The 11751-nt window shown below is 39.8% G+C and overlaps 1 protein-coding gene across 1 annotated transcript; it reads left to right on the top strand.

The window, feature by feature from the left end:
- The first annotated feature begins 2623 nt into the window (after positions 1–2623).
- Positions 2624–10520, top strand: LOC139725666 (uncharacterized). The gene is made up of 4 exons (XM_071636757.1): positions 2624–2905; positions 6669–6882; positions 8118–9000; positions 10243–10520. Exons 1-4 carry the CDS (start codon positions 2796–2798, stop codon positions 10518–10520), a joined length of 1485 nt encoding a protein of 494 aa, XP_071492858.1. The 5' UTR covers positions 2624–2795.
- Positions 10521–11751: the final 1231 nt, after the last annotated feature.

Below are 11751 nucleotides of genomic sequence, written 5' to 3'. Positions count from 1 at the left end.
GTGTTTCCACTGCTCTACTAGAGGGCCGCGCCATTATTATTACCCTAGCATTGCCAGGTACCCATTTATACACCTGGGTCGAGAGGGACATTGTGTGTAAAATATCTTGTCCAAGGACGTCAGCACTGGGTGGGATTCGAACACTGGTCCTCCGATCGGGATTCTCATTCAATAATGCCACAGCGCCCCCACGAGAACTAGGATTACTTGAAGACGAGAAACACTGTGAGGGAGAGAGCCAATAGTGGTATATAATAAGACGAGAGGCTGCAAGTGATTATTTTATTAGTAAATTGGATTGTATAGATCACAACATGTGATCTGGAAATAAGTTGCTTCTCCCTATAGGAGGCCTCGTGAGACCTAGAGGTTTACTCAACCAGGGAGGTGATGGGAACCACCTCCTTGACTCAACGGAGACCAGCCCGAACGCAAGAGCCAGTATCGTCGGCCCTACCACTATACATCAGTGTAGTGTCTGCAATGAAACGTCCCGGGAGCGGGAGTAATAGTAATACTATTTTGACCATGGCTGCTTGGCTGAGGTCTGCTTTCTGGGAGCACTCCTCTATAGTTCTTTCTACTGCATGTTAGCTCCTGTCAGATACATAATTATCATTTCATTTCATTTACTTCCTGTATCCAAACGATATCAGCTTATTCCAAAGGAAGACCTTTAATGGACATAAATAAGATGTATAGCAATATTCCGATTTGATATATTTCTGAGTTCAAAAGAATATGAAAAGTAATACAGTATCATAATACTTTGCTCTATGTCTTTCCATTTATATATACATCATTACAGATATGCATGTTTGATTAGTGAAAGTATTTGTATGGGTGTGCGTTTGTGTGTGTGTGTGTGTGTGTGTGTGTGTGTGTGTGTGTGTGTGAGAGAGCATAAAGAAGAATAACTTCATTTACATACTTGAAGAATATCAAAATTTTCTAATGATTCTGTGTGTGTGTGTCAGCAATGGCACAGCAATGACACACTTTGACAACATGAAGCTGTAAAAGTTGTGTGCCTTTTATCATTGGTAAAAGCTCATAAGAGTGAAGACTTGGCGTGCACAGTTTCATACCTTCCTCTCCTTCTTTCTTCACCTCTTTAAATGCTTTCATTCCATCAGCCTTGCGTAAACAGCGCCACCACTCTCATATAAAGTTCTCGTCATGACAACAATGGTTGCCCGAAAGACCCGAAAGATCAAAATTAGTCCCACATACTAGTAGGCCTACATGTATAATTTTATACCAAGCCAAGTAATGAGGGAAATCCCTATGATTCCATACGTTTACTTGGTCGAATAACACCAATATTGTGATAGATGATACATTCCTGCTGTAATTGAAAAAAAAAACTTTAAAAAAAACCCACCCAACCGTAAGAGTAATCTGCTTTTGCTCTTGCTTCTTTTGCAATGTGTCTGAAAATGCGTTATGTCTCGATCACGTTACATTTAGCATGCTTAACATATACATCTGGCTTTCTGTGTGTCGAAAAACTTATACAGAAACACGTCATTAGAATCTTTGATATTTTTTTTTTTACCTTCATCCATCGTTTCATTGCGTGAACGCCTTCTGCTGTTATTGATAAGAGTGGATCGCAAGACACACCATCACAGACGAGACTTTACTATAATGGCTATTCTCATGTCAAACGAGTAAGAGTATGAGTTTTATACAATCACAGTCTGGCTTTTCGCGAGTTTGTTTCGTTTCTCCAAGCCAATCTGTCCTTAGCAGTGGAAATAAGTGAAGCTTATACTCACACTACTTATGCACTTTGTATGAATCTGTAGTGCAACAAATAACAATGATAGCTAAAGCACACCTTTCCACTGTGCCGATATTGCACAACCAAGGACAGTCAGTCCCCTTTTTACGTGTGCATGAGGGCGGGTACCACATCTTCAAAGTAGGTATTACTATCATGACTATACATCTCCCTGGAAAGCACATCGCCGAAAGCTGTTGGGAAATCCCTAGGCGATTTGAAAGCTAAACCATACAATAAATTACAGTCGTTTCCTGCATTGTCATTGTGTGTAGGCTTTCTGCCTGGTGAAAGAGTTGTCACAGGTAAAAGTTGAAATTTTCTGTAGGACTAGTTAAAGTATTCAAAGACAGATACTGGGATGCCATTTTCGCTGTTTCGTATGATGCAACCACCCCCCCCCCCCTTTCCGAAGAAAAGGTGGAGAAACGCGAAATGTACATGCCTTGCCAAGTATATTCCAAAGAATGTACCTTATTTGTGAGCATTTAAGACGTCAGATCCCCCTTCTTATATAATCAACGATTCAGTGCTCTTTGTGGTACCTGTAATCAATAAATATGTCAAGTCTATAGTTTCGGTACATACTTTAATTACCACATTGATACTATCCGTCGTAATTTCCTAAACATCTTCTAGATGGTTGATGGACTCATCATGCGGGTGTAAAAACCAAAAGGGTCATCACACCTAATCACGTGATCGAAACTGCTCCGCATAGCTCTATGACAGTCCCAGCCGAGAGATGCAAATGAATAGGCTCGATCCTGAACAGTTCATCGCTCATATACTAAAGTAGCCTGGCCATAGTCAGTAAAGTCCTAGGTAGCGGTGCTCAACACTGTCTGGCACGTACATGTTCGAGCTTCAGAAGGAGTTCAAGACAAATACTTCCTGCACTCAAAACAACAAACACGACGAGAAGAAGGAATTGAAGAAACTGACGACGTGAGAAAAAAAAATAGGAGCAGAAGTAGAAGTAGAAGTAGCAGGAGGGAAGCGCATCAAGATGACAGAAGGTGTCATAGTGATCTTGAACGGGACCACAAACGGGTCTGGTACGACGCCCGGCGACGATCCTGGTACTTCTCAGATCCTTAAGGTCCTAGGAGCGTTAAGGTGACAACCATTTTGATACAATTGTAGATTGCAATAACCGATCTGCATTCACATTTTTTCTCCTTTTAGTGCTTTACGTAATTATTGGACAGTATAGTCTTCGCTTTCTTTTTCACTGGCTTTTACTATCTCTGCAGGTATATGCTTCTTGGTGTCATGTGTCAAAGGTCAAAAGGTCACTCTTATATCTGATACTTTCCTTGCGTGGCCCTGTGCTTCATCTCAAAGTTAGTTATATTTTCTTGATTCAATACTCTTTTTTTCTAATTCATAGGGATTTTTTTTTTATGCTGGCAGAAGTGTAAAATTTCCCTGTCAGCCTCCAAGACTGTACAACAACGAGTGTAATCATTATACGTTTCATTTCATTTATTTAATTTCCAACAATTTATAATTTCAGCACAAACTCTGCATAGTGAACAAAGTTATACAAAATCAATGAGGCTCATTACTTATAATAACTTAGGGAACATAGTGAACGGAATTACAAACAAATAACATGTAAAATGTGACATTTATGAAAAGAAAATGTTGTCGGAAATGGAATGAAATATCAAATGCAATGAAATATCAAAGGTGACTGCCTTCCCTAACATAATGATTACGGGTCTTCAGTATTACTTTTTTACTTGTCTATTTATATCAATCTTGTGGCGGAAATGTTAGTCTGTTAGTGTTAAAATGTACCATTCTCGTCATTGATTATACCAAACATGTCGAATACTGAAATATTGTTTGAGAGGTACTCTCTGTTTTTTACTGTAATTGATTAGAGCATGTTTCACTTTCATTTACTTCAGTTCTCTATTCCAAATTACGATTGATTTGTGTCGTGAGGCCCCTATCATCATAATTATACACACATACATCACATTTCAGATTTATATTGTGACACACAAATTTTGCAAGTCACTTTCAGAGTTGGAAATTCATTCCTTATTTCTGTGAATTCATTTCTTTTCAATTTTCCTTACAGATTTTGATATTAACTCACAGATAAACATTTGCGACTAAAGGTCATCAAAAAACCCCGATTCAATACCAATCCTATACCAAGAGAATAGAAACGAAAATACGTGACAGTTACAATCATGATATTATTCAAGCATCAACGTGGTTACAAAAAAAAAAACAAAGGAAGAGAAAGATGATACAGCCTTTTGTTTTGAGTCCTGTAATGGTTTTGGAATGGCTTAGACATAAATGATCATGTACTTACAACAGTTGTTGGTGTTCAAAGTCGAATCCTCCCGGTGAGTGATTCTCTTCTGGTCGATCAAGGCTATCCGGGCCAAAATGCATCAATCCCTGAATCACAATGATTCCAACACTGCTACACTGAACTTCCCAATTTTGAAGTGACGTAGCCTGATCCTGAGTGTTCAGCAATATGTGGCATCTGAATTTTGCACTTAAACATTGCATATTTATACATTTATTGGACCACAGGTCTCCATGTAAAATAAGTCAAATGAGGTGGAAAGTTTTCACAGAAGTCCTGCCCCCCCCCCCCTTTCCTTATTTACTGGCATTTTTTTGCCTGTCAAAACTTTATTAACCGTTTTGTTTTGCACTGGTCAAGCCTCCGCTTGACGTCATTACTTCCTGTCCACGGAAACCAAGAATTTTCTGAGATGGTCCTGTTTTGACCAAGCTGTAAACTTGTGCTGCTACGTCCTGAATGACGTCCACATTCCAGACAGTGTGAAGGATACCTTTTTCTCGTATTTTGACGTCACATTATAAAGGGTCTACTCATTCTAAAGACATCGATGCAGATCTAATTCCAAGTCACTGTCTTTTACTTTGATTGTGCATCATAAAATCTCCTTATTTGGTCATGCTGATGCAGGCTTGTGTCTTTGAAGTCGCAGTACTTTTCTAACCATTACGGCAATATCAATTTCTTACATGATAAACATTAATAAGATGAGACAAATTATTACGTGATAAATACAAAATATGTCATATCATGACAGACATCGCGGGGCACTCCGGTCCGTGCACCGTGGCACGCGGCTTCATGGCTCTGTCCGCCTTGGCTCGGTTCGCTTTGGGAGCATCCAGTCCGACCCGAGCTATACGCTCTATACATGGCGCGCTTTGAAGACTATGAATAATAGTTCTGATTTCTACTTTAAGAGGTTCGCGAACTTGAGAATAGCAATTAAGAGGCCGTCATTGTGAGTATTCAATGAGACAATCACCTTTGCGTGCGTAGGCCTGTACACCGAAAGTGAAGTGACGCAATTTGTCATTGACGAGAGTAGCATCTATTTCTGATACCATTCAGTGCTATGCGTGTTTTGTTACCAAAATCGCATTATAGAAACGTGCATGGAAATCAGCCGTTGCCTTAAATACCAGATTCGCTGGCTGCCGTTTGGTAATCGCTCAGCCCTCGGTATATGAAATTTCATAAATTGTATAATATGTTTGAAGCGATTCCAGGAACTATCAAAAGAGGATAAGAGCAGATAAGGTCAGGGTTGAACTTAGAACAAAGAATGAGGTAAAGCGTTCGATGGCTTAATCTGTCGGTGAGCAAAGAAAACATGCATGCACTATCAGTATAAATATATCAAGTCATTGATGCATTTTAAACAAATAAAAAATCCAAACAAATCAAATCGATATCAGAAAGGGATATTTAATATATTAAAGAGGCAACGATCATCAGCTCGGTTCCCCTTGGCGTGTGTACTCAGCCTAAAAGAAAGTAAACACTTTTTCAAGTTTATATTTCTCATAGTATATATATTTGGCTAAAACTTAATGTATCATATCAGGGAGGTGAGCTCACTGATTTATACCATATTGAAGGTAATTTAATTAGCCATCAGTCTGGTAGGTCAATAAAGAGGAAAACTTTACGCATGAGTGAACACCTTTGTTTTTATATTCCAAGGCACAAAAGCAAAAATTGCAAAAATGAACAAGTTTTCATTCATGCGTAAGTGCTCTTCGACAATAAGAACAAAAGACAAATTTAGCACAATTAGCTACATGACTTAAGTTGCAAAAATAAAGCTTTCATCTCTTTAATATCTTTGCCTCCCAAAATATCAATCAAAGCCTAAAATAAGGGAGAAAAATGAAGAATCTTGGGTCAAACCCAGATTCAAATGAAATAAGGGAAGGAGCAATATTAACAAAAATGGTAGAAATTTCTATTTGTTTTCATATGACAAAATTTGTAAGTAATATCAATTGGTTCTTAAATTTATCTCGTGAATTCTTAAATTTCTAAGTAAAAAGAGTGAAATAAGGAAATTTTGTTTATTTAGTCATCTGTATGCCATTACTCTCTATGTCGTTAAATTCTTATTTCCCCCCTTAAATTTCCCACTTTGTTATTATTTGGGGTTATAGATAAAGAGTGTCCATAATACTATTATGATATAATACTTAGATGGCATTACAGGGCCTACGGATCATGTAAGAAGAACGAGTGATGGGCGTCGTAAGATTCGATTCGTTCTATCAACCTATATCGCATTCTACGACCACAGAGAGAGGAAGTATCTCCATAAGAAAATGTCAACGTTGTTGGGAACATCCCTCCATCAGTGGTTGGTATCCGCAACATACATGCGTGCATGGTCAAGTCTGAAATTTTCATTTGTTGTTGTTGTTGTTGTTGTTGTTGTTGTTGTTGTTGTTGTTGTTGCTTAAAAGACATGCACATTCAGACAGCGGTGTTTGCAGTCGGGAATGAAAGAAAACTAAAAATCTGATTCATTTAAGTTTGTTTTCCTTGCAGTTTGGCGGTGATAATGATTTGCGCCATAACGTTCAACATCACTGCGTTGACGACGATAATTCGTGTGCCGAGTCTGAGGCAAAAGCCCCATAATCTGCTCTTATTCAACTTGGCCGTGGCGGATACCAGCATGGCTTTACTTGTCATGCCGTTTTCCTTGAACGCCATCTTAGACGATGGGGAGTATCTGAAAGGTCAACGTGCAGCTTGTCGGGTGAGTTTACATACACTGAAGTTGAAGCGCACATAGCACGACCTGTCCACCTGGCCATTGTACACTACACGACTTTGCCACGATTTCAATGGGCAATACGACCGTAAGAGTGACGTTACCAGGCTCGCCAGTTTCCAGTTGCGCGACTGGATCCCAATGCCAGTCGTGAAGATTTGACAAGATGAAATTTCACGCCAGACGTAGACTTTCAGCCAATCACGCTACATTAGCAGGGCGGACGCAACCACCCCCCCCCCCCTGGTTCACGCCAGACGTAGACTTTCAGCCAATCACGCTACATTAACAGAGCCGGCGCATCCCCCCCCCCCCCCCCCCCCCCCGTTCACGCCAGACGTATAGACTTTCAGCCAATCACGCTACATCAACAGGGCCGGCACAGCCCCCCCCCCCCCCCCCCCCCACACACACACACACATTTTTCGCAGAAAATAAAGGGTTTGACTTTTGTTGTTTGTAGTTTTGTGTGTTTTATCGGCCGATTTTAGGAGGGAAATGGCATCCACAAGACTTAGTGTGTGACGAATTTGTTTTGTTTTTGTTTTCTGTTTTGTTTTCTTGTTTTGTTTTGTTCTGTTCTGTGTTTTTTGCCTGATGTTTCTGTTTATTTTTTTTATTTCCCCCTTTTTTTTTTGCTTGTCAGTCTTTTAAACCCGGAAGTGGCACTGTATACCCAGAAACTGGGCCTCCTCACTTTTAAAAACGTAGCGCTTGCCAAAGTGCACTAACGCCAGTTTTATTGCTGTCATCGTACTCGGTCCTGCTTGCCTCCAGAGTCGTGTGACCAGTCAGGTCGTGAAGAGGCAGTTTCTTGTCCTGGGCAAGTTGAAAGCAATTGAGCTTTTTGTCTTCTTGCCCTGACGGATGCGACCCTGCGAGCTCGACAAGTCGTCTTTGCCTTTTCACTGCCAAGCTTTCGGAGGTAATGTTTTAGAAAGAAAAAAGGAAATGTATTAAAATTGGAAGGCTTTTGAACGGAAAACGAGATAATTTCTCGGCTCCTCGTACATTTCGAGTATTTATATACAAAAAAGATTGAAAGGAAAGAGTGCAAGAAGGTAAGATCTCGTACAACCTTTTACGTTCTTCTTTCATCTTTGTCTATATCATATTACAGCTGATTCACATTAGTGACTGCATATAATATTTAACTGTATTAATCCTTGTATAGAATAAAATTACATTGATCTCGTATCGTACTTTGTTTTTCCTTTCAGATGAGTGCGTTTATAATGAGGATCCTAACTCCATCTAATGTGTTCACTGTAATCGCCATTGGTTTCGATCGCGTTCTCATCGTGACTTCATCGAAAATTCTTCCGCGAGGTCGCCTGAGGGTTGCCGTACTAATAACATCTATATGGCTACTCAGTGTTGCATCAGCTCTTCCTTGCAACTTTGGAGTTTCGTCATGCGTAGATTACCAACATCCTTCACGTTGTTGTGACGTTGGATTTTCATCCCTGGATGATGTCATAACAATTGAGGCCATAGTAATGCTATGCATTACTCTACCATCGCTGATAACATCATACAGTGTTATATTCGTTTGTCTTCGGCGCCAAGCGAAAAAGCTGAAAGAGCCGAAACGCGGGCCGGTTATTTCTGAACCCATACTGACGTCCGCCTTACCCTCCAATCCCTCGGGACTGCGTCGTGTGAGATTCAATATGGCCAGTCTGGACAACGACGAGCAGGTCGATATCCACGATTCCACGCGTTCCATTCCCGAGTTGACCTCGGCTAACTGTATTCCAGGGAACTCCAATGAGCCATCAGTAGCGGCCCGTGGACTTCTGGTTGGACTGCTGGTTCGAAACGGACGAAAGTATCAGATCGGGCGCGACGGCAGAGATGATTCTCCATCCGTATCCACCTGTGGCCTGAACGAAAGAGGCCCGGATGTAGGAGAGGAAACTTCAGGCGACAATTATTGTGAGGATTCAGTAGTGTCGAAGGGAAACCCCGTAGAACGTTCCACGGAGCCTGGTCAGGACAAGCATTCGGAAATCAGTATGACTCCTCGCACGAAGAGAAAGCATGTCAAGAGGAAAGCTTTGAAGAGACAGTACTTGGCTCACAGAAAGGTGGCGATGATGGGTGAGGGTCTTACCACTTCCAATTGTCTTTAAAAAAAAGTATGCATTGACGAGCAGTCTAAATCTCCCTTCTGCTTTAGGCAAGATTTATCTAAAATCATTTAACTTGCCATGATGAAAGCAGAGAACTGAAATTATTGGCTAAGGCTTTAGACTTCCTAAAGTTGAGCGTGATCTATTGAGTAAAGTGGAGCTCCTCAAAATTACTCCTCCTGAACAGGATTCAATAACTTGGAATTCTGTCTCACGCACACATCTTCGGAATAGGGCCTAGATTATAATCTGACAATCTTCTCTCATCTGACCAGATGTATAAATATGTCCTGTACTAGACAGTCCCGGATTATACTTGTACAATCGCCTTTTTCACTTTATATTGTTGTTCACAATTGTTGGTTGTTTTTTTTTTCTTTACAGTCACATACTCTATAGGTACTCTACACTCTGAGACAAATAGATACAACTTTGCACCTCAACGTGTGATTGATTGCAACTTTAGAGGTGCTCACCTGGTCTGAAAAGTGCAAAGTTGCGCCCGTAAAGGTGCTAGAGTTATTGTGTCACACGTAAAAGTGGAAAACGAACCTATTTCTCATAGAGTGTAGTCTCAGATTATAATCATCTTCACTGTCACTTCACACAACCACCCTCGTATAGTTTAACGAAATAGTCAAGCTGTTATCGAGGTTAAATCTTTACCGTTCAAATCCAGGGCCTCTAATTCATAAAATTTGTTAAGATAGCAAGTCTTGCTGAAAGGAAGTAAAGGAAGCTTGGAAGGAAGCTGGATTCTTGTCGGTACAAAGCACGGCATTTGCTTCTCCAACAATATAGTTGGTATCAATGCATTTTTTAAAAAATAAAATGGGGCATTTGGAATGATAATTATGGCTTGTACTCTATAGAGGCTCCCGTAGAGGTGACTATGACCATGTTGTTACTGTCATTGTTATCGGTGTACTGATCATGGAAACTCGTTTTTCGTGGTGCACAAGCTAGGTTGCACACACGCACACGCGCGCACACACAAACAACCGACAAACATGTAAAAGATAAATGATGGTCGAACCATGCAGGGAATTGGAAGAAGTCTCGCTTCTACGATATACTTCCAGGTCGAACAGCAGAAATATCTCTAAAAACATCACATATAACACGATAGCTGCCTTTCAACATTTTGAATTGAGAATATTTTTCTTGTAAACCCCCATTGTTTACATGTTACACATACATTTCTTTACAGGCGTTATGCTGGTGCTGGCAGCATCGGTATGCTATCATCCTTATGTGTTAGTTAGACTGATCGACTACTTCATCAAAACTTGGACTACCCCTGACTGGCTCGGCGTTCTAACCAAATGGCTTTCGTACAGTATCACCGTCGTTGATCCGCTAATCTACACATTTATGAACAGGCGTGCTAGAAAGGAGTTGGATCATTACAGAAGTACGCTGAAGAAAACCTTTTCTCGAAAGCAGCGTGAGAAAGTAGTAAAGGAGAAAATCAACGAAAAAATGTGATCAAGTAGTTTGGCCATACATTATCAGAAGCTTTGGATGTCATTTCATATACTGGATACAGTATAATATCCAGATCAAAATATAACACGACAGACATTATGCGTGTGGAATACATTGTAGCTTCAATATTATTGTGTGTCCTACATCGTACTTAACATGGTATCCGGCCAAGCTGTTAACTACTAAATATCATAACTTGTGCACAGAGGAAATTAATTGCCACTTATCATCTTTGTGTCACAGACGAAAGACACTCAGATTGTCACGGTGACTCAAGTGACTTTATGATCCCGGGACTTTCTTTACCCGTCAAAATTCAATAGACTGTGATGACGGATTTGGGGTAGACCTACTTACGATAGACAAGTACAAATTTGAGGGAATAATAAAAGAGATGACTGCATGCTGTTTTTTGCTGTTGTTGTTGGAGATACTTACAAACAGTTATAGCGTTTGAGTCTATGAAAAGAATAGCACACGCGTATATAAGAACAGATACAGGAGTGACCAGTAATAGTGACCCTGAACATAATTGTATAAGTTAATCTTAATTAGTCCCCCTCCCCACTCTTGCTAGCAACTTTGCATTGCAAATGAACTATTGCATCTTTTGAAATCATGTTCGAAAGTGAAAACATTCCTTGTGATGACGCCATTCATGTGTCACGTAGGCCTATACGCTAATAGAGCTTTGATTAACTACCAAATACTAAGACACAATTCGTTTGTATAGCTATCGTCTTATAACGCGATACAAGAAATTAGTCTATAGTATCAACATAGGTTTATGAATAAGAAATGTTTCTATATATACAGTAATATCACATATTTGTACTGTGGTTTAAGAAGATGCTGTCAAAAACGGTAACATGCCAATAATGCATCATACACTGTGTTAAAAGTAAGATATTAGTGGAAAAATGAGCAAAGAAAATGGGATTCCATTGATGGAATCCCATTTTCTTTGCTCATTTTTTCACTAATATATTCTTTCTGTTCAGTTTATTTTGTTTTCATTAACTTTTGTTAAATGTAAAATATATAACATTTCGTATTTTTCTACTTCTGTCTATTCCTACGATTTTACTCTGTAAAAATAATCAGAATTTGAAAATGGTCTGTGTAAATATCAAAGATATGGGTAAGGATCATTGTGGGAAGACCATTAAATCTTCTATTGCAGCTTCAATTGTGGCATGTCGTGACGAGTTGCACATTAAATGTTGAACTG

Source organism: Diadema antillarum, unplaced genomic scaffold (assembly GCF_040938485.1).
Source record: "Diadema antillarum isolate AM-2024a unplaced genomic scaffold, OU_Dant_1.0 seq00000053_RagTag, whole genome shotgun sequence".
In the NCBI taxonomy this organism is placed as follows: domain Eukaryota; kingdom Metazoa; phylum Echinodermata; class Echinoidea; order Diadematoida; family Diadematidae; genus Diadema; species Diadema antillarum.
Note: the sequence above shows the minus strand (reverse complement) of the source record. Positions and strands in the feature narration are given on the sequence as shown.

Excerpts from the sequence above, each read along its gene's own strand:
- LOC139725666 (XM_071636757.1), top strand. The coding sequence starts at position 2,796 with ATGACAGAAGGTGTCATAGTGATCTTGAACGGGACCACAAACGGGTCT. Across the intron at positions 2,906-6,668 it reads AAGGTCCTAGGAGCGTTAAG|TTTGGCGGTGATAATGATTT; the intron begins GTGACAACCATT and ends TTTTCCTTGCAG. Across the intron at positions 9,001-10,242 it reads CAGAAAGGTGGCGATGATGG|GCGTTATGCTGGTGCTGGCA; the intron begins GTGAGGGTCTTA and ends ATTTCTTTACAG.